Source organism: Gadus macrocephalus, chromosome 7, assembly GCF_031168955.1.
Source record: "Gadus macrocephalus chromosome 7, ASM3116895v1".
NCBI classification, from domain to species: domain Eukaryota; kingdom Metazoa; phylum Chordata; class Actinopteri; order Gadiformes; family Gadidae; genus Gadus; species Gadus macrocephalus.
Genome location: NC_082388.1, coordinates 22,370,091 through 22,392,374, shown reverse-complemented (window position 1 = coordinate 22,392,374; position 22,284 = coordinate 22,370,091). Strand labels below are relative to the sequence as shown.

The 22,284-nt window shown below is 44.8% G+C and overlaps 2 protein-coding genes across 4 annotated transcripts in view; both read right to left on the bottom strand.

Annotated features, from left to right (window-relative positions):
* LOC132460955 (zinc finger protein 271-like) overlaps positions 1–22,284 on the bottom strand; it is a 57,913-nt gene that overhangs the window by 7,591 nt on the left and 28,038 nt on the right. For 2 of the 3 annotated variants that reach the window (XM_060055921.1, XM_060055922.1), the window contains exons 8-13: positions 18,853–18,958; positions 18,607–18,673; positions 16,556–16,839; positions 16,312–16,378; positions 7,795–8,018; positions 7,549–7,615 (exon numbers count right to left, since the gene is read on the bottom strand). In XM_060055921.1, the coding sequence (XP_059911904.1) occupies positions 7,549–7,615; positions 7,795–8,018; positions 16,312–16,378; positions 16,556–16,839; positions 18,607–18,673; positions 18,853–18,958 (815 nt within the window). The remainder of the gene's footprint in view (positions 1–7,548; positions 7,616–7,794; positions 8,019–16,311; positions 16,379–16,555; positions 16,840–18,606; positions 18,674–18,852; positions 18,959–22,284) is intronic. The other variant, XM_060055923.1, reaches the window with a different exon arrangement.
* LOC132460974 (zinc finger protein 239-like) lies at positions 11,564–14,165 on the bottom strand. Its single transcript, XM_060055970.1, has 2 exons — positions 13,753–14,165; positions 11,564–13,098 (listed from the first exon to the last, which is right to left on the bottom strand). Exons 1-2 carry the CDS (start codon positions 13,931–13,933, stop codon positions 12,239–12,241), a joined length of 1,041 nt encoding a protein of 346 aa, XP_059911953.1. The 5' UTR covers positions 13,934–14,165; the 3' UTR covers positions 11,564–12,238.

The window sequence follows — 22,284 nt, the reverse complement described above, 5'->3', positions numbered from 1 at the left end:
CAACATTAGTGTCAAAATAAGTTACATCTCAAATCATGACAGTGTAAAGAGGTCAAATCTAGTATCCCATGTGAGGTCTTTCATTAAAATCCACTCATCACCTTGTTCCTTAACCTGATTTACCACGTTTAAACAATAAAACATGCATTGAAATAATTAGATTCAAATTTAGATTCAACAACATCACAATATGTTAATTTACAATTGGGGCATTTAGCAGATGCTTTAATCCAAAGCGATTTACATCGGTTAATACACACATTGACACACCGACGGCAGAATCATAGATACTGTGGTATACATTCATACAGCTGGCAGTGCTGACTCTAACTGGAGTATTGAGTAGTTAACTCTAACTTCTAAGTTAGCACAAGTACCATGATACAGGGAGACCGCAGGAGGGGCCTTTCTTCCTTTGGGACGTCACAAAGCCCGCCTCGTGTCCCCCTCTCATGTTGAAGTGAGCCAGACGTCCCTCTCAGGGGCAACTTAGAAGTACATTCAGTCAACGAGATAACCGGGGTTCACCTTTTGAAAGGCAAATGGTGTGAACGAGAGACATGTGTAAATATCCCTCAGGAATGGAGGTTTAGGCTTTTGATAAGAGTTCCTTCAAGGAGCCCACAATGTTTAAAAAATAAAACGTAACAGTTGAGCGGCGCTGCATGCACAACCTAACTAATATAAAATTGTATGTAGCCAATTGAAAGGGATTTCTATACATTCTCCTTGGACCTAGAGATACCTCCCGTCCTCTCTAATCGAAAGCTTTCATTGCATTTGCATTGCAACTGTAGCCGCAAAGTCTGATACTGAGGCCAGTGGACCCACTTTATTGTTGTGTAGATTCCTTTAACTGTCTTGCAGCCAAGTCCACTTCACCCAGTGTACTTAAATTGAACTTGGTCTCTCCTCTGGGCAATCCTAAAATCTCCATGTAACGGGTTCACGGAGTCAGGACACAGTTCTTTGTGGAAATGGAGCGAACTCCTGTTTATTTCCACTTCGATTACACAACATTAAAGACACACGAACAAAAGGACAACGTTTCACTGTTCAACGATGGCGACGATGTTGAAGTCGTTCTGGGCCGCCGCTGGTAGGCTGTGGGCTGCGAGCTGGGCCTCTCCCGTCAGCAGAGGCAGGAGACGGTGGGCCCACTCCTGCGGCGCCCACTCAGAGACCTCGGCCACCCCCCGGAAGGTCTCCAGAAAGGCCTCTGGGTCGTCAGCGTCCCCCATTTTATATATTTATATATTTGGGATATATATTTGTGGGCCCGGTCGGGCTACCCCGCCGCGTTTTCCAGAGCCGAGTAGCTCCTGCATGGCCCCCCGGTTGGTGGCCAAGGAGCGGGCCAGCTCCACCAGGACCTCGTTCTGGGCCTGCTGCAGTTGGGTCTGTCGCTCCGCTCTTTGTGCCAGGTGTCCGAGGACACTGGCCAATGATGATGGATCCATACTTGACTCCGCCCCACATTGGGCTCCAGTGTAACGGGTTCACGGAGTCAGGACACAGTTCTTTGTGGAAATGGAGCGAACTCCTGTTTATTTCCACTTCGATTACACAACCTTAAAGACACACGAACAAAAGGACAACGTTTCACTGTTCAATCCGTCCGTCTCCTGGTCTTACGACGCTCTCTCTGGCTCGCAGAGAGCGTCTTCCTCCTCTCTCTCTCTCAAGCCCTGACTGAAACACAAGCAGGCACATGAATACACACTTCCTGATTGGGTCAGATTGCAGACACCTGTCCGCAATCAGACCCCATCACCCCAGCAGACGCGGTGCTCCATGCTCCCCCTGCAGGCCAGACGCCGCCCCACCTCCACGAGGGTCACTCTCCCTCCCTTGTTTCCTTTGTATCAACCCACGATGGGAAATTGCCTATAAGTATCATGTACACCCAGTGTCTCATTGAGAGTATGCTTTGTAACTTGGCTGCCTGTATCTTCCCATGATCATGCGCTACATTTAAAACAAATATTTGGATGTCCTCAGTGTCCAAAAAATAAGTGATTCATCACACAGACATACATTATGTAAGACAGTAAAACAGAAGGTGATTGAAAAGTTGAAAAACGTCTTTTATAAAGCAAGGCAAGGCAAGGCAAGGCAAGGCAACTTTATTTATAAAGCACTTTTCATACACAAGGCAGAATAAAATAATAGATAAGTAAAAGAAAACATATGCAAAGAAATGGGTAAAATAGAAAGTTAAAAAGGCATTTTAGTATTAAAATAGAAAATAAAGGCAAAGTTAAAAAAGCTAAGCAAGTAAAAAACCAACAGCAGTCATTTCAACGAATACAGGATAGAGGTGTCAAAGCGTCCCGTTGCCCTGTGTAAAAGCACCCCATTGCTGCTTGGTTTGGGTCGCTGAAGCTCGCGATGCACCTCAAGGGGTTCTCCCCGGAGTGAGTCATCATGTGGCTCTTTAGATTAGATCTCTGTCCGAAGCACTTCGTGCATTGATCACACCTGTATGGCTTCACCCCGGAGTGAGTCCTCATGTGGACCTTCAGGTGGGAGCTATAACTGAAGCACTTCAAACATTGGTCACACCTGTAGGGCTTCTCCCCCAAGTGAGGCCACATGTGGACCGTTAGGTGAGAGCTCGGTCCGAAGCACTTGATGCATTGGTTACACCTGTAGGGCTTCTCCCTGGAGTGAGTCCTCATGTGGACCTTCAGGGCGGAGCTTTCACTGAAGCAGTTCAGGCAATAGTCACAACTGTAAGGCTTCTCCCCGGAGTGAGTCTTCATGTGGCTCTTCAGGTTAGAGCTCGTACTGAAGCTCTTACATTGGCCACACCTGTAGGGCTTCTCCGCGGAGTGACTCCTCCTGTGGATCTTCAGGTTGAAGCTCTAACTGAAACAAATTCCCATGACCCTGCTCTACATTTAAATCAAATATTAGATTGTCCGAGGTCTCCAAATTCTTTTTGATTCTTCAGACAGGCATCATTTATTTACAACAATAAAAACAGAAGGTGTTTGATGAGTTGGAAGCGTCTTTAAAAAAGCAACAAAAAACCTACAGCAGTCAATTCAACATATACAGGATAGAGGTGTCAATCAAAGCGTCCCGTTGCCCTGTGTCAAAGCAACCCATTGTCTCTTTGAGTGGATCGCTGAAGCTGGTGTTGCACCTTCAGGGCTTCTCGCCGGAGTGAGTCCTCATGTGGACCTTCAGTTTGGAGCTCTTATTGAAGCACTTCATGCATTGATCACGCCTGTAGGCAGGGGCGGACTGGGGGAAAAAAGTGGCCCGGGAGTTTCTGTCAGACCGGCCCACTCAATACACGGCGCGCGGCCCACTAAGTACACGCCGCGTTGCCCACTCAATGGATCGCGCGTATCGAACAGTCAGTGGCCTTCTGGGAAAAATACCCATACACTTAACATTATTTTGGATGATTACAAAGAAATTACATCATATATGTATGTTTGTTTTTTAATAACATTTGGATCCACCAATTTGCCTGGATGGACACATGGAATAAAATGATTATTGGCTATTGTAACACTCCAAGGTAGGTATAGTTTGCTAGATGAATATGCTTAACTCTTGGCTAGTATCAGATGGTTATACAAGTATAACTACAAAGCCTTAAGGAATGAATGTCAGCAGAGAAAGACCACACAATAAAGAAACTGGAATCAGAGGGTAGAATTAGCATGAACAATATATTAGAAATGAACAGAACAGAACATACGATGGGGTGTGAACATCAGTGGTATCAGTAGTGTTGCATGCTGGGTGTGTGATTGTTTGTGCGTGTAGGGGTGCTGAAGGTGCATAACAAAACAGTAAGTTACATAACGACGTTCCCGAAATTCAGCCGTGGTGCAGAGTTATAGCCACTCCGAGCCAGTCGCACATTGAGCTTCCCCCAAATGCGCTGTTTTGGTGGCTGTAGCTATAATGCAAATGAGGAGGAGCGAGGCGGGTCAAGGAGGAGGGTGGGGGTGTGGCCCTGAGCAGCTTGCAGCCACGGTACCATTCGCTCTGTTTACAGTGGATGTATCGCAATGGCGAGGCTCACACAGCCTTTAGCCGTGTTCTGTAAATATTCTAGAACACATGGGAGTCCTGGAGCTCTATATCAAAATATTATCATATAGCCTACATAGATATCTATATCAAAATATTATCATATAGCCTACATAGATATCTATATCATATAATATTATAACGGCCAAAAGATGTGTGAGCCGATATTATGAATCTCAAACGACCGCGTTGGGTTCTCCGACGTTCCTGGTTCTTCAACGTCCTCATCAATGTGAAGTAGACTGAACCACGACAAGGAGGAGAAAGGGATCGTTGCCGGGCAGCGCTTAGGCACCTCCGCCTCCGGCGGTGGTCCCTCAGCGGGTCTCAAGCTGGAGACATTCGCCGCAAACAATCCCTTTCTCCTCATGGGTTGAGCGCATGCGTAGAACTGGGTGCCGCGTTGCGTGTATGTATGCAAATCCAAATTCTCTACCTCAATCCGCACAGCTGAGAACACTTCGGCTGTGTAAGAACCAATTTAGAGGTGTTTATTAATAAGGTGGAGATCTTTTCTTACTTTGGACTTCCGAAGTCTGTAAAACACATATTAGAAGACACTTAAAAAAAAATCGAAAAATAGTCACCATGAGTGTGAAGACCGATTGCGAGTAGCAGTATAAAAGTCAGTCAGTGCGATTGTGATTAGAAAGGTAAAGCTCTTGGAGAAAATTACGCTTGTGCCGCTGTGATAACCATTGTAGGGCTGATGCGATGGGCGTGGGCCGGTACACAATAGTATTTTGGGCCATCGGCCCACCGGGGATGTCCCCGGTATTCCCGATGGCCAGTCCGCCCTTGCCTGTAGGACTTCTCCCCAGAGTGAGTCCTCATGTGCTTCTTCAGGTTATACTTCCTATGGAAGCGCGTCACGCATTGATAACACCTGTAGGGCTTCTCCCCAGAGTGAGTCCTCATGTGGCTCTTGAGAGTGGAGCTCTGACTGAAACACTTCACACATTGGTTACACCTGTAGGGCTTCTCCTCGGAGTGAGTCCTCATGTGGCTCTTCAGAGTGGAGCTCTGACTGAAACACTTCACACATTGGTCACACCTATAAGGCTTCTCCCCGGAGTGAGTCCTCATGTGTCTCTTCAGGATGTAGCTCTGACTGAAGCACTTCACGCATTGGTTACACCTGTAGGGCTTCTCCCCGGAGTGAGTCCTCATGTGGACCTTCAGGTGAGAGCTCTTACAGAAGCACTTCATGCATTGATCACACCTGTAGGGCTTCTCCCCAGAGTGAGTCCTCATGTGGGTCTTCAGGCTGCCTTTGTGTTGGAAGAACTTCTTGCATTGGTCGCACCCGTACGGCTTCTCGCCGGTGTGGGTACGCATGTGGATGACCATATTGGTTTTGTCGGAAAAACACTCGCCAGGCCGCACGGAAACCGTACGGATTCCGTGCGGTTTTGCACTTTTACCGCGCCATTCTAGGGCCGGATTGTGGCCTTCTTGGCTTTCCATACGCTAGGTGCTTCAGTCTCCCAAGTCCTCGCAGTCTTCTGAAGAGAGAGGAGAAAAAATGACAGAGTGATTGTTTCGATACATTATTTGCAGAAAAGGAGACATGGTGCATTTTTACACGTGAAAGAAACTTTTAAAATGTTTGTGTGTGCATTGACACAGAGGGTTCAACATATGTACTGCAGACACAGATTCAGTTTTTACAAGTGAGCACTGGCCAAGGTAGCAGCACACAATTAACATAGGACAGACAAAGGTAATCAATAGAGACATAAAACAAAGTCAGAAATCAAAAACGGGGGCAGACAATTTGAATTGTTTGGTTGAGATATGACTTAAACTCAGTAAGTGAAATGAAAGCGGTAAGTTTGAGTGATTTGTGAATTTCATTCCCAGCAACTGGTGCACTATAAGTAAAGCAGTCTTTCCAAATTCTGACTTTATCAATGGAACATGTAATTGATGCCTACTTGAACGCAGCTCCCGTTTATTGAATGTTAAAAGACTAATTATGTGATAAGAATGATAAATGATAAATATGCTTGGTAACCCTGACGCGTGTATCATGCCATGATCCTGCTCTACATTTAAATGAAATATTTAGTGGTCCGAAGTGTCCAAAAAATAGGTGACTCTTCATCACACAGACTTCAATTATGTACAACAATAAAAACAGAAGGGCCTTTGAAAAGTTGGAAAGCGTCTTTAATAAAGCAAACAAAAAACCTACAGCAGTCGTTTAAACGAATACAGGATAGAGTTGTCAATCAGAGCGTCCCGTTGCCCTGTGTCAAGCACCCCATTGACTCTTTGTTTGGGTCGCTGAGGCTGATGTAGCACCTTCAGGGCTTCTCCCCGGCGTGCGTCCTCATGTGGACCTTCAGGTTGAAGCTCGTACTGAAGCACTTCACGCATTGGTCACACCTGTAGGGCTTTTCCCCGGAGTGAGTTCTCATGTGGATCTTCAGGTCGGAGGTCTGCCTGAAGCGCTTCACGCATTGGTCACAACTGTAGGGCTTCTCCCCGGTGTGAGTCGTCATGTGGCTCTTCAGGTGAGAGCTCCTATAGAAGCGCTTCACGCATTGATCACAACTGTAGGGCTTCAGCCCGGAGTGAATCCTCATGTGGACCTTCAGGGTGCCTTTGTTTTGGAAGCGCTTCTTGCATTGGTTGCACTCGTACGGCTTCTCGCCGGTGTGGGTACGCATGTGATTGGTCATATTGGTATTGTCGGGTAAACCCTCTCCAGGCAACACACCGGGCCGGTCCTTGCCGCCGCCCCGATGCCCAGTCAGCTCCTCACGGTGGACCAGCTGCTCGCCGCGCTCCAGGCTCTTTCCCACGCTGTGTTCCGCTGTGTTGAACACGGTGAAGAGGTTTTCATGGACATCCACCGCCAGTGGGCCCTCCCCTTTTCCGTGGACGCTCAGGATCCGCAGCTCCCCGTTGTGACCCGACATGTGGGAGAAGCCAGGAGCGTCCACATGCAGACTATCTGAGGTGGCGCCGTGTTGTGTGCTGCAGTCTCCAAAGTCATCGCAGTCTTCTGCGGAGAGGGGAAAAAAGACAGAAAGTAATTGTGTTAATTATTTGCACAAAGTGATACAGTATGTATCCATTTGAGACGTAGCACCGCTACATCTCCCCCTTTTAAAGATGTGGGGAGGGCATGAAGACAAAACCCAGACGATCTGTTGTTTTCTATCCCCTGTTTTACCAATACTGTAGTTATATTGGGAATCAGGGCTGATCTGAGCATTCCTGACACCTGTCTGCCATGAAGAAGATGTAAATCATTCTAATATAAAACGGTATAAGTAGTCCTTGTGTTTTACCGGGGCTCTGGTCATGATGCACTTTCAAAATAGAACCAGGCATTTAAGTGCAAGCATAATTAGTAGAATTAACCACACAGAGATAACCATGGCAACCGGTAAAACATTTTTATTTTTACGATCATTCTGCGCTCGCATCAGCCGTGTTGATAAACAAATAAACCCCCTGTGTGCAATGTGTATTACTAACCTACAGCGGGCATGCCTCCACCAATATCCTCTTCTTCCTTGATTAAAACTGTGTCTGGGTTCTGCTGCTTTCCACACAAAGAAGGAAACACACACAAGACATATTCTCTCATTAGCACAGAATAGTTGTCAATCCCCGCTAACGACACATTGAATCATAAAGGTGTGTGCTTTCTATGGGTGTGTGGTGGAGTTGTAGCAGAGGAAGCCTCTCTTTTGGATGGTGAATGAGAAGATGATTTCCAACCTGCACAGTCAGCTCCTCACGGTGGACCAGCTGCTCGCCGCGCTCCAGGCTCAGTGTGTCATTGCTGTCCAGAGCCAGTGGGCCCTCCCCTTTTCCGTGGACACTCAGGATCCTCAGCTCCTCGCTATGACTGGACAGGTGGGAGGAGCCAGGGGCGTCCACATGCAGACTATCTGAGGTGGCGCCGCGCTGTGTGCTGCGGTCTCCAAAGTCATCGCATTCTCCTGAAGAGAGGGAAAAAAGTAATTTTTTCAATACATTAGTTGCACAAAAGGAGTAAATGTGCATTTGAATACGTGAAAGGAACTGTTTAAATGTATCTGTATGTAACATTGACGCAGAGGGTTTAAATGTGTACTGCAGACACAGATTCAGAGTTTTGCTCCTCCTACCCACTCCTCCCTAGACTCAAAGCTCAAGCTGGTGACCAGGTTGAGGACACTGATCAACTGCTCTTGACTGTTTCCATCTTTGAAGTGCAACTACCAAGTTTGACTCGTGTTTCATGATCTGGTCATGATGCTTTTCAAAAGAGCATCAGGCTTTTTAGCGCAGATCGAATCTAGCAGTCAGCCTAGAATCGATGTGTGCTGTAAATTGGTAGAGTTTCCCACCGCCCTATGTGCTTGAATCTTGATGACGATGATGAGGAACACATTAGGCCTACATCCAAGACCATTCAAAGGGCAAGAAATGGGATTATCGGCAGTATTCACTGTTCATTTTGAATCATGATTGTAATTATGATACATTTTAAGTTTTTCCAATTAGGCCTACTACAAATGTAACAATAGTGCCCGCTGGCCTTAACACTTGGGGGCCGTCTTGTTTTCCACCTATCAAAGCCAGAAAACAACTCACCATTTCCCAGTGGTTTAGTCTGTGGTGTGCAGATGTTGTCTCGAGCCAGGGCAAAACGACTTGTCGCACACGATGCATTTGAACTCGTTTGAAGCCGCAAAGAAAACAGCTCACTCCTCATCACCTTCATTCTCATCCTCAGCGATTGGTTTTCTTTCAGGCTCCGAGTTATTTGTAAGCGAAATGTAGCCGAGCCTTCCAAGAAAAGTTGGCTAATTTCAGATACAGCAGCTTTCGCAAGTACGTCCATTATGGACGAAAGCTGTACTTCCAAAGTTGGACCGCACGGTAACATGTTCATTAAAATAGTATACTCCGTTGTGGATAGAAACCAACAGGCGTACCACCGTGAAATGCCGCAAGAAAGCAGGGAGATGTTCCTAATTCCAACTCGGAAGGCTGGTGTCCGAGGCATCTGGATCAAACCATTATATCCCCTATAGAGTGGCGAAGTCACGCCCCTTCCGGTAGGGCTCATGGGACCTATGAGATCGAAAAATATGAATGGGTGTCAATGGAGAGAAAATAATTATTTTCTGGTCCCGGTCTTTATATGCCCTGGATTACACATATGTTGTTTGTGGATTTAAAGGATAATTTTTCATGCAAAGAGTTCGACCGTTTATTGTGCAATTGTTCAGATAAAGGCTGTAGAGAAAACACAACGAGAAAGACTACACGGCTCGTATGTGACGTCACGCTCCCTGCGACTGGCGTGGAGAAGACCGACAATCTTCCCATCGGCATCACTGAAATTCTGCACGTGCCCCGACTTATAATGGTTTTCACCTCTTTCGATGCTTTCATCCTCCCCTTGGAAAAAGCGGTGAAGTGGGGCAGAGAGATCGCCATCTCTGTGCCGAGTTCCAAGGGCGGGTGTGGTGACGTATATCATATGCGTTGAGAGCAGCGAAGAGCTGTAGTTCACAAAGCGGCCTCACATAAAACCTAAAATAATCTAACTTCTTCACGAACATTTTTAGTTTTGTTTGCATGAAAAATTCTCATTTAAATCCACAAACAACATATGTGTAATCCAGGGCATATAAAGACTGGGACCAGAAAATAATTATTTTCTCTCCATTGACACCCATTCATATTTTTCGATCTCATAGGTCCCATGAGCCCTACCGGAAGGGGCGTGACTTCGCCACTCTATTGTGTGGCAAGGCATCCCCCAACAAGGACCTGGCCAATGAGAACGCTCTACTGCGGGCCTTGAAACTGGACACATCTTGTGTCTCCCACTCTCGTTCAACAGTTACTTAGCATACACTTATCTCCCCGCCCTGTATTCCCAGTATAGGCCTATTACAATGAAAGAACATATCAACATTAGTGTCAAAATAAGTTACATCTCAAATCATGACAGTGTAAAGAGGTCAAATCTAGTATCCCATGTGAGGTCTTTCATTAAAATCCACTGATCACCTTGTTCCTTAACCTGATTTACCACGTTTAAACAATAAAACATGCATTGAAATAATTCGATTCAAATTTAGATTCAACAATATCACAATATGTTCATTTACAATTGGGGCATTTAGCAGATGCTTTAATCCAAAGCGATTTACATCGGTTAATGCACGCATTGACACACCGACGGCAGAGTCATAGATACTGTGGTATATATTCATACAGCTGGCAGTGTCTGACTCTAACTGGAGTATTGAGTAGTTAACTCTTACTTCTAAGTTAGCACAAGTACCATGATACAGGGAGACCGCAGGAGGGACCTTTCTTCCTTTGGGACGTCACAAAGCCCGCCTCGTGTCCCCCTCTCATGGTGAAGTGAGCCAGACGTCCCTCTCAGGAGCAACTTAGAAGTACATTCAGTCAACGAGATAACCGGGGTTCACCTTTTGAAAGGCAAATGGTGTGAACGAGAGACATGTGTAAATATCCCTCAGGAATGGAGGTTTAGGCTTTTGATAAGAGTTCCTTCAAGGAGCCCACAATGTTTAAAAATTAAAACGTAAGAACAGTTGAGCAGCGCTGCATGCACATCCTAACTAATTTAAAATTGTATATTGTATGTAGCCCATTGAAAGTGATTTCTATACATTCTCCTTGGACCTAGAGATACCTCCCGTCCTCTCTAATCGAAAGCTTTCGTTGCATTTGCATTGCAACTGTAGCCGCGAAGTCTGATACTGAGGCCAGTGGACTGACTTTATTGTTGTGTAGATTCCTTTAACTGTCTTGCAGCCAAGTCCACTTCACCCAGTGTACTTAAATTGAACTTGGTCTCTCCTAAAATCCTAAAATCTCCACGAGGGTCACTCTCCCTCCCTTGTTTCCTTTGTATTAACCCACGATGGGAAATTGACTATAAGTATCATGTACACCCAGTGTCTCATTGAGAGTATGCTTTGTAACTTGGCTGCCTGTATCTTCCCATGATCATGCTCTACATTTAAAACAAATATTTGGATGTCCTCAGTGTCCAAAAAATAAGTGATTCATCACACAGACATACATTATTTAAAACAGTAAAAACAGAAGGTGATTGAAAAGTTGAAAAACGTCTGTTATAAAGCAAGGTAAGGCAAGGCAAGGCAACTTCATTTATGTAGCACTTTTCATGCACAAGGCATAATAAAATAATAGATAAGTAAAAGAAAACATATGCAAAGAAATGGGTAAAATAGAAAGTTAAAAAGGCATTTTAGTATTAAAATAGAAAATAAAGGCAAAGTTAAAAAAGCTAAGCAAGCAAAAAACCAAAGGAGTCATTTCAACGAATACAGGATAGAGGTGTCAATCAAAGCGTCCCGTTGCCCGGTGTAAAAGCACCCCATTGTCTCTTTGAGTGGATCGCTGAAGCTGGCGTTGCACCTCCAGGGCTTCTCCCCGGAGTGAGCAATCATGTGGCTCTTTAGATTAGATCTCTGTCCGAAGCACTTCGTGCATTGATCACACCTGTATGGCTTCACCCCGGAGTGAGTCCTCATGTGGACCTTCAGGTGGGAGCTATAACTGAAGCACTTCAAACATTGGTAACACCTGTAGGGCTTCTCCCCCAAGTGAGGCCACATGGGGACCGTTAGGTCCGAAGCACTTGATGCATTGGTTACAACTGTAGGGCTTCTCCCCGGAGTGAGTCCTCATGTGGACCTTCAGGGCGGAGCTTTCACTGAAGCAGTTCAGGCAATAGTCACAACTGTAAGGCTTCTCCCCGGAGTGAGTCTTCATGTGGCTCTTCAGGTTAGAGCTCGTACTGAAGCTCTTACATTGGCCACACCTGTAGGGCTTCTCCGCGGAGTGACTCCTCCTGTGGATCTTCAGGTTGAAGCTCTAACTGAAACAAATTCCCATGACCCTGCTCTACATTTAAATCAAATATTAGATTGTCCGAGGTCTCCAAGATTTTTTTGATTCTTCAGACAGGCATCATTTATTTACAACAATAAAAACAGAAGGTGTTTGATGAGTTGGAAGCGTCTTTAAAAAAGCAACAAAAAACCTACAGCAGTCAATTCAACATATACAGGATAGAGGTGTCAATCAGAGCGTCCCCTTGCCCTGTGTCAAAGCACCCCATTGTCTCTTTGAGTGGGTCGCTGAAGCTGGCGTTGCACCTTCAGGGCTTCTCCCTGGAGTGAGTCCTCATGTGGACCTTCAGTTTGGAGCTCTTATTGAAGCACTTCATGCATTGATCACGCCTGTAGGGCTTCTCCCCAGAGTGAGTCCTCATGTGCTTCTTCAGGTTATAATTCCTATGGAAGCGCGTCACGCATTGATAACACCTGTAGGGCTTCTCCCCAGAGTGAGTCCTCATGTGGCTCTTCAGAGTGGAGCTCTGACTGAAACACTTCACACATTGGTTACACCTGTAGGGCTTCTCCCCGGAGTGAGTCCTCATGTGGCTCTTCAGAGTGGAGCTCTGACTGAAACACTTCACACATTGGTCACACCTATAAGGCTTCTCCCCGGAGTGAGTCCTCATGTGTCTCTTCAGGATGTAGCTCTGACTGAAGCACTTCACGCATTGGTCACACCTGTACGGCTTCTCCCCGGAGTGAGTCCTCATGTGGACCTTCAGGTGAGAGCTCTTACAGAAGCACTTCATGCATTGATCACACCTGTAGGGCTTCTCCCCAGAGTGAGTCCTCATGTGGGTCTTCAGGCTGCCTTTGTGTTGGAAGAACTTCTTGCATTGGTCGCACCCGTACGGCTTCTCGCCGGTGTGGGTACGCATGTGGATGACCATATTGGTTTTGTCGGGAAAACACCCGCCAGGCAACCCACCGGGCCAGTCCTTGCCGAAGAGTGCGTTATGGCCATCCAGCGCCAGTGGGCCCTCCCCTTTTCCATAGACGCTCTGGATCCTCAGCTCCTCGCTGTGACTGGACATGTGGGAGGAGCCAGGGGCGTCCACATGCAGACCATCTGAGGTGGCGCCACGCTGTGTGCTGCGGTCTCCAAAGTCATCGCAGTCTTCTGCAGAGAGGGGAAAAAAAGATAAAAAGTATTTGTTTCGATAGATGCACAAAAGGAGCCAATGTGCATTTGTACACGTGAACAAAACTATTTAAATGTATCTGAATGGAACATTGACATAGAGGGTGTAAATGTGTACTGCACAGAGATTCAGAGTTTGAGAGGGATGTCTCCTCCTACCAACTCCTCCCTGGAGCTCCCTCAAAGCTCAAGCGGGTGACCAGGTTGAGGACACCGATCGAACACCAGCGCAAAATCATATGTGCACAACATGACATGCGAGACAAGCACGCAAGCAAGCTGATCAGCTAACATTTATACGTTTTGAATTATTGATGTTTGAGATTATTATATTACCTTTATTTTACCAGGGAGAAATCACATTGAGATAGACATCTCTTTTACAAGTGAGCACTGGCCAAGGTAGCAACACACAATTAACATAGGACATACAAAGTTAATCAATAGAGACAAAAAAAACAGTCAGAAATAAAAATCTGTAGCTGACAAATTGAATTGTTTGGTTGAGTGAAATGAAAACAGTATGTTTGAGTGATCTCTGAATTTCATTCCCAGCAACTGGTGCATTATCAGTAAAAGCAGTCATTCCAAATTTTGTCTTTATCGATGGAACATGTCATTGAATATACCTACTTGCACGCAGATTGTACTCCCGTCTGTTGAATGTTAAAAGACTAAAAGAAGGATAAACAAGCTCATGTGTCTTGAAACCCTTCTGGGCTCTTGACTGTGTCCATCTTCGAAATGCAACTCCCAAGTTTGACTTGTGTTTCACCAGGGCTCTGGTCCTGTTTTGCAAACGAGCATCAGGCATTTTTAAAACAGGTCGAATTTAACAGTTAGCCTAGAATCTATGCTGCCTAAGATCTATGGGTGGTGTAAAATGAAGGGCATCTCCAACCGCCTGGTGCTTTAGGCCTGATGACGATGATGAAGAATACATTACATCCTAGACCATTCAAAGGGCAGGAAATGGGCACATCTTCCAATTATATTAGGCTTTTGTTGTGAGGTAGGCTGCTTCTCCAATACAAATCATTATCAATTGTTCATTTGGAATTAGGGCTGAACGATTTATCGTTTTCTGATCGAAATCACGATTTCAAACAACGCGATCTCGGGATCGCCAAAGACACGGTTCTTTCGGTGTTACTGTGCGTTCACGCGTCAACGTAGAGGCGCGAATCAGGCGAATTAATATAATTGTATAGATAATATCATGGCCAAAAGCTGTGTGAGCCTCCGGATGGCCGTAGGGCTGGGAGCTCTCTTCGAGGGGTTTGTTTACCGGCGTTTGTTTACCGGCGTTGCTATGGTTAACAGCGTTAACATGCGTTCAACAGCGTGGCCACTGAGTCACATGTGTAACGTAGTATCGTAATATAATATTTGTATACATAATATCACAGCCAAAAGCTCTGTGCGCCTCCGGATGGCCGTAGCGCGGGGAGCTCTCATAGGGATTGGGCTTCTCGGGGTTTGTTTACCGGCGTTGCTATGTTTCCGGTCTTGTGTGTTCTAACTGTTTATTAGGTAGGCCTATCTAATAAATCTCTGTCTATTCAATACTTCATTCACTGCCTCTTCCGTGGTCATTACAAAATTATGAATAGACTGTGTTGGGTTCTCCGACGTCTCTCCCTTTGTTGTTATACTCTAATGCACGAATTAACTAAAAGAGCCATCTTTGACTGTCTTAAAAAAACAACTAAAAAGTAGTAGTAATTTTCTAAGTTAAGACAGTCAAAGATGGCTCTTTTAGTTCATTTGTAACAACTGCAGTTGGTCAAAGACTTTAGTTTACATGCATGTTTCTTAATAAATACATTTAAAATCAATTCTTAACTTTAGTTTTCATTCTTACATTAGAGTAATGGCATGTAATGTTTTAATGGTATGATGTCACGCTTGTAAATATTACTGTACATTATGAATATTACACTGAAGCTTGATTTGAAGAAAATCGTGAAGAAAATCGAAATCGCAATATCTGCCAGAAAAATCGCAATTCAATCTTTTCCTGAAATCGTTCAGCCCTATTTTGAATCATGATTATTATTACAACTTCTTCAGATTACTACAAAGGTAACAACTAATAGTGCCCACTGAACACTTGGACCCTTCTGTTTCCACCTATCACAACCGGGACTTAACTAGGGCTGATGGAATAACCGAATTCAAACCAAAATCAGGCTGTAATGGAACGAGATATGCAAATCGCGAAGACTGCGATTTAAATAATTTCTTTAAAGTAATTTTTTTCATTTTATAATTTTTTTACCTTTACTGTACTGACTGGAGATCGTTTAGATTCGTATTTAATTTCATTGTACAATTCAATCGTTAAATCAAGATGTCATTAAATTCATCTCAACACAAAGGGTTGAAGGAAAGAGCGTGTTATATGTTGACTGAAGGAAAGAGCGTATTATATGTGACATAATTCACACATTCAACAGGCCACATATGTCCTTGGCGACTAGAGGCTCCTTACTCATGTATCAATTCTAGAGGTAGAAGCGGCCTAGACTCTCGAGGCCACAAAAACAAGTGTAATTCCCGCACATAGTCACAAGAGTTCAGCACCATGCTTAGCCAATCAGAGCACATAACTGAGTCCACGCCTGCCCAGTATTAAAGTCACAACACATAGCCCAGGGGGCCAGAACGCTCCAGGCATGGCATCCGAGGATGCCCAGCTAAGCGTATCTCCACGCGTGCATTATACAATTCCTCTCCTTTTGCTTCATTGAGACTAGACCAAACCTTTACCAAATAAAGTGAGCTACAAGCGATCCGGACTCGGCAAGCAGTTTAAAAAAAACATGGCATGACTGCATCCAATGTTGTGTTGGTTATACGACAGAATGATTTATTGTTTGTTTAGTGAGTGATGCAGAACATAAGGAACTTTAAAAAGAAAAATCCCATACTAAATCACAATCACAATATTGGCCTAAATAATCGCAGTTAAGATTATTTCCCCAAATCGTTCAGCCCTACACCTGTCTGCCATGAAGAAAATGTAAATTGTTCTACTATAAACTGTACGAGTAGTCCTTGTGTTTTAGCAGGGCTCTGGTCATGATGCGCTTTCAAAAGAGGACCAGGCTTTATAGCTCAGGTAGAATCGAGTACATTCTCATTTGATTCAGGTCGTTTTCTTGCATGGATGCAATGTGTATTACTAACCTGCAGTGGGCATGCCTCCATCAATATCCTCTTCATCCTTGATTAAAACGGTGTCTGGGGTCTGCAGCTTTCCACGTAAAAAAGGAAAAACACACAGGACATTCTTTCATTAGCACAGAATAGTTGTCAATCTCCGCTAACGACACATTTAATCATAAAGGTGTGTGCTTTCTATGGGTGTGTGGTGGAGTTGTTGGAGAGGAAGTCTCTCTTTTGGATGGTGAATGAGAAGATGATTTCCAACCTGCACAGTCAGCTCCTCGCTGCGGACCAGCTGCTCGCCGCGCTCCAGGCTCTTGACCACGCTGTGGTCTGCAGACAGCGAGTTCAGCGTCTCCAGTTCAGACACGGTGAAGAGTGTGCCATTGCCGTCCAGCGGCAGTGGGCCCTCTCCTTTTCTGTGGATGCTCAGGATCCTCAGCTCCTCGCTGTGACTGGACATGTGGGAGGAGCCAGGGGCGTCCACATGCAGACTATCTGAGCTGGCGCCGCGCTGTGTGCTGCGGTTTCCAAAGTCATCGTATTCTCCTAAAGAGAGGGGAATTTTTTTTTTTTTCAATACATTATTTGCACAAAAGGAGCCATTGTACATTTGTACACGTGAAATAAACTATTTAAATGTATCTGTATGTAACATTCACACAGAGGGTTTGAATGTGTACTGCAGACACAGATTCAGAGATTTGGAGAGGGATGTCTCCTCCTACCCACTCCTCCCTGGACTCAAAGCTCAAGCTGGTGACCAGGTTGAGGACACTGATCAACTGCACTTGACTGTTTCCATCTTTGAGGTGCAACTACCAAGTTTGAATCGTGTTTAATCAGTGCTTTGGTCATGATGCTTTTCAAAAGAGCATCAGGCTTTTTAGCACAGACAGAATCTATGGGTGCTGTAAAAGCTTTAGGCTTGATGAGGAATACATTACATCCAAGAGCATTCAAAGGGCAGGAAATGGGATTATTGTCATTATTCATTTAGAATCATGATTATTATAACTTTTACGTTTTTCCAATTGCAACACATTTAACAACTAATAGTGCCCCCTGAACACTTGGACCGTCTTGTTTTCCACCTATCACAGCCGGAAAACAACTCACCATCTCCCTGTGGTTTAGTCTGTGGTTTGCAGATGCTGGCTCGAGCCAGGGCTAAACGACTTGCCGCACACGATGCATTTGATCTCGTTTGAAGCCGCAAAGAAAACAGCTCACTCTTCATCACCTTCATCCTCATCCTCAGCACTTGGTTTTCTTTCAGGCTCAGAGTATTTTGTAAGCGAAGGGTAGCCGAGCCTTCCGAGAACAGTTGGCTAATTTCAGATACAGCAGCTTTCGCAAGTACGTCCATTATGGACGGAAACTGTACTTCCAAAGTTGGACCGCACGGTAACATGTTTATTAAAATATTATACTCCGTTGTGGATAGAAACCAACAGGCGTACCACCGTGAAATGCCGCAAGAAAGCAGGGAGATGTTCCTAATTCCAACTCGGAAGGCTGGTGTCCGAGGCATCTGGATCAAACCATTATATCCCCTATTGTGTGGCAAGGCATCCCCCAACAAGGACCTGGCCAATGAGAACGCTCTACTGCGGGCCTTGAAACTGGACACATCTTGTGTCTCCTACTCTCGTTCCCCAGTTACTTAACACTTATCTCCCCGCCCTGTATTCCCAGTATAGGCCTATTACAATGGAAAAAAATATCAAAACAAGTCTAAATAAGTTACATCTCAAATCATGACAGTGTAAAGGGGTTACATCTAGTATCCCATGTGAGGTCTTTTATTAAAATCCACTCATCACCTTGTTCATTAACCGGATTTACTACGTCTAAACAATAAAACATGCATTGAAATAATTAGATTCAAATTTAGATTCAACAACATCACAATATGTTCAATTACAATTGGGGCATTTAGCAGATGCTTTAATCCAAAGCGACTTACATCGGTTAATGCACACATTGACACACCGACGGCAGAGTCATAGATACTGTGGTATACATTCATACAGCTGGCAGTGTCTGACTCTAACTGGAGTATTGAGTAGTTAACTCTAACTTCTAAGTACCATGAGAAGTTGGTACTTCTCATGGCATAAATCGTTCAGCTGTCTGCCATGAAGAAAATGCAAATTGTTCTACTATAAACTGTATGAGTAGTCCTTGTGTTTTACTAGGGCTCTGGTCATGAGCTTTCAAAAGAGGACCAGGCTTTATAGCTCCGGTAAAATCGAAAACAATCTCAGTAGATGTAGGTTGTTTTCTTGCATGAATGCAATGTGTATTACTAACCTACAGCAGGCATGCCTCCACCAATATCCTCTTCATCCTTGATTAAAACGGTGTCTGGGGTCTGCAGCTTTCCACGTAAAAAAGGAAAAACACACAGGACATATTCTTTCATTAGCACAGAATAGCTGTCAATCTCCGCTAATGACACATTGAATCATAAAGGTGTGTGCTTTCTATGGGTGTGTGGTGGAGTTGTTGGAGAGGAAGTCTCTCTTTTGGGAGGGAAATGAGAAGATGATTTCCAACCTGCCCAGTCAGCTCCTCGCTGCGGACCAGCTTCTCGCCGCGCTCCAGGCTCTTGACCACGCTGTGGTCTGCAGACAGCGAGTTCAGCGCCTCCAGTTCAGACACGGTGAAGAGTGTGCCATTGCCGTCCAGCGGCAGTGGGCCCTCCCCTTTTCCGTGGACGCTCAGGATCCTCAGCTCCTCGCTTTGACTGGACAAGTGGGAGGAGCCAGGGGCGTCCACATGCAGACTATCTGAGGTGGCGCCGCGCTGTGTGCTGCGGTTTCCAAAGTCATCGTATTCTCCTAAAGAGAGGGAAAAATGTATTTCTTTCAATGCATTATTTGCACAAAAGGAGGCAATGTGCATTTGTACACGTGAAAGAAACTATTTAAATGTATCTGTATGTAACATTGACACAGAGGGTTTAAATGTGTACTGCAGACACAGATTCAGAGTTTTGGAGAGGGATGTCTCCTCCTACCAACTCCTCCCTAGACTCAAAGCTCAAGCGGGTGACCAGGTTGAGGACACGGATCAACTGCTCTGGACTGTTTCCATCTTTGAGGTGCAACTACCAAGTTTGACTCGTGTTTCATCAGGGCTCTGGTCATGATGCTTTTCAAAAGAGCATGAGGCTTTTTAGCGCAGAAGGAATCTAGCAGTCAGCCTAGAATCGATGGGTGCTGTAAATGAGTAGAGTTTCCCACCGCCCTGTGCTTGCATCTTGATGACGATGATGAGGAATACATTAGGCCTACATCCAAGACCATTCAAAGGGCAAGAAATGGGATTATCGTCATTATTCACTGTTCATTTTGAATCATGATTAATTATTATAAATTTTAAGTTTTTCCAATTACTACAAATGTAACAATAGTGCCCCCTGAACACTTGGACCGTCTTGTTTTCCACCCATCACAGCCGGAAAACAACTCACCATTTCCCAGTGGTTTAGTCCGTGGTTTGCTGGCTCGACCCAGGGCAAAATGACTTGCCGCAAACGATGCATTTGATCTCGTTTGAAGCCGCAAAGAAAACAGCTCACTCTTCATCACCTTCATCCTCATCCTCAGCACTTGGTTTTCTTTCAGGCTCCGAGCATTTTGGAAGAGAAGGGTAGCCGAGCCTTCCGAGAACAGTTGGCTAATTTCAGATACAGCAGCTTTCGCAAGTACGTCCATTATGGACGAAAGCTGTACTTCCAAAGTTGGACCGCACGGTAACATGTTTATTAAAATATTATACTCCGTTGTGGATAGAAACCAACAGGCGTACCACCGTGAAATGCCGCAAGAAAGCAGGGAGATGTTCCTAATTCCAACTCGGAAGGCTGGTGTCCGAAGCATCTGGATCAAACCATTATATCCCCTATTGTGTGGCAAGGCATCCCCCAACAAGGACCTGGCCAATGAGAACGCTCTACTGCGGGCCTTGAAACTGGACACATCTTGTGTCTCCCACTCTCGTTCCCCAGTTACCTAGCACTTATCTCCCCGCCCTGTATTCCCAGTATAGGCCTATTACAATGGAAAAAAAAAATCATAATAAGTCTAAATAAGTTACATCTCAAATCATGCCAGTGTAAAGAGGTAACATCTAGTATCCCATGTGAGGTCTTTTATTAAAATCCACTCATCACCTTGTTCATTAACCTGATTTACCACGTCTAAACAATAAAACACGCATTGAAATAATTAGATTCAAATTTAGATTCAACAATATCACAATCTGTTCAATTACAATTGGGGCATTTAGCAGATGCTTTAAAAAGCGAGTTACATCGGTTGATACACACATTGACACACCGACGGCAGAGTCATACTGTGGTATACATTCATACAGCTGGCAGTGTCTGACTCTAACTGGAGTATTGAGTGGTTAACTCTAACTTCTAACTAAGTTAGCACAATTACCATGAGACGGAGACCGCAGGAGGGGCCTTTCTTCCTTTTGGACGTCACAAAGCCCGCTTCGTGTCCCCCTCTCATGGTGAAGTGAGCCAGACGTCCCTCTAAGGAGCCACTTTATGAGGCCCCTGGGGTCTCATTTATAACTGATGCATACGCACAAAACGGGGCTGAAATTGGCGTACGTGACTTTCCACGCCAAGGTTGTGATCTATAAAAAAAAACAACTTGACGGGAGAATGTGCGCAGCCCTAAGCAAACTCTGACCCATGCGTACGCATGGTTTGGAGGAGAAGGAGAAATGGCAACACAGATGGTGTGGTGGTGAGCTGAAGTCAGACAGAAGAATTGTAGAGTGAGAAGAACAATCATGTTTTATCATCGCCCTTCATAAATTTAATTTCAACTCGTATCATATGTAATCAGAATAATTCTAGTCAACTGCGTTATTTCTCAGTTGTAACTCCAGAAACATCTTAGAATAGAAATAAAAAGTAATTCTCTATAATTAATCCTGTCACTCCATACTGTCCACTGACAGCGACTGCATGGAATAAAGCATCTGTCCAACATGTCTCAATAACATAATATTTTTATGTGACACTGTTAACACATAATCAAATGTCAATTAAATCCCAAGTGTGGAAAACCAAGCCACACTCCTCATCACAATCGTTGTCCGTTACTCTTGATGCTTTTCATGACAAATCACACATTAAAAAGGGGTTATGTTCAAGAACATTTTACGTGGGTGATTACAAACTGATTATCCAAGGTGTTCTCGGTCAGTCTAATTACCGTAACCCTATAAATACAGAGGTGAACGCCGTGGTAATGCTGCACCAAGGCACTGCTGGAGGACCATGCAAACGGCAGGATTCGGAGGGAGCGGGTCTTTAGGGACCATAACGATTTATTGGTACATAGAAATATGTAACTTTATGTCAGACCACTTATTTTTTAATTATGGGACTGTGCGCTACTGCGCTCCTTGCTACTGACATAGTTCACTGCTGCAGCAACATGTTGCCACTCATTCTGCTTTTTGTTGTTGGCGATCCCAATCCCGTGGGCCGTGACCGCCGAACAAAACTACTTTTCGGGCCTCGACCTCTCCCACAAGGGTCTCCACTTCAACCTCCGAGAAATTTCGTTTTGCTTTTTTCAGTCTTTCTGCCATTGTTTCCGACAATACATAATACTTGCATCTGAGTCTGTTTTATATGCAGATCGCATTCATGAGGTCATTTGCATTGACCATTTATGGTTTAAAAGGGGCGTGTACAGGGCGGAACGTGAAGCTGATTCAGCAGCGTACACTTGTAGGCACTCTGTGATTTATAAAGCAAAGATTGAATACGGTGTGCATACGCAGGGTTTTATAAATCTGAATATTTTTTGGGGCACGCAAAACTTGGCTTTTGGGCGTACTTACACTTTAAGTAACGATCCCACGCAGTTTTATAAATGAGACCGCAGGGGATTACTTCCATGGTCGGTAAACAATGCGACTGCTATCGCTCAGACCTCTCGCATATGATGC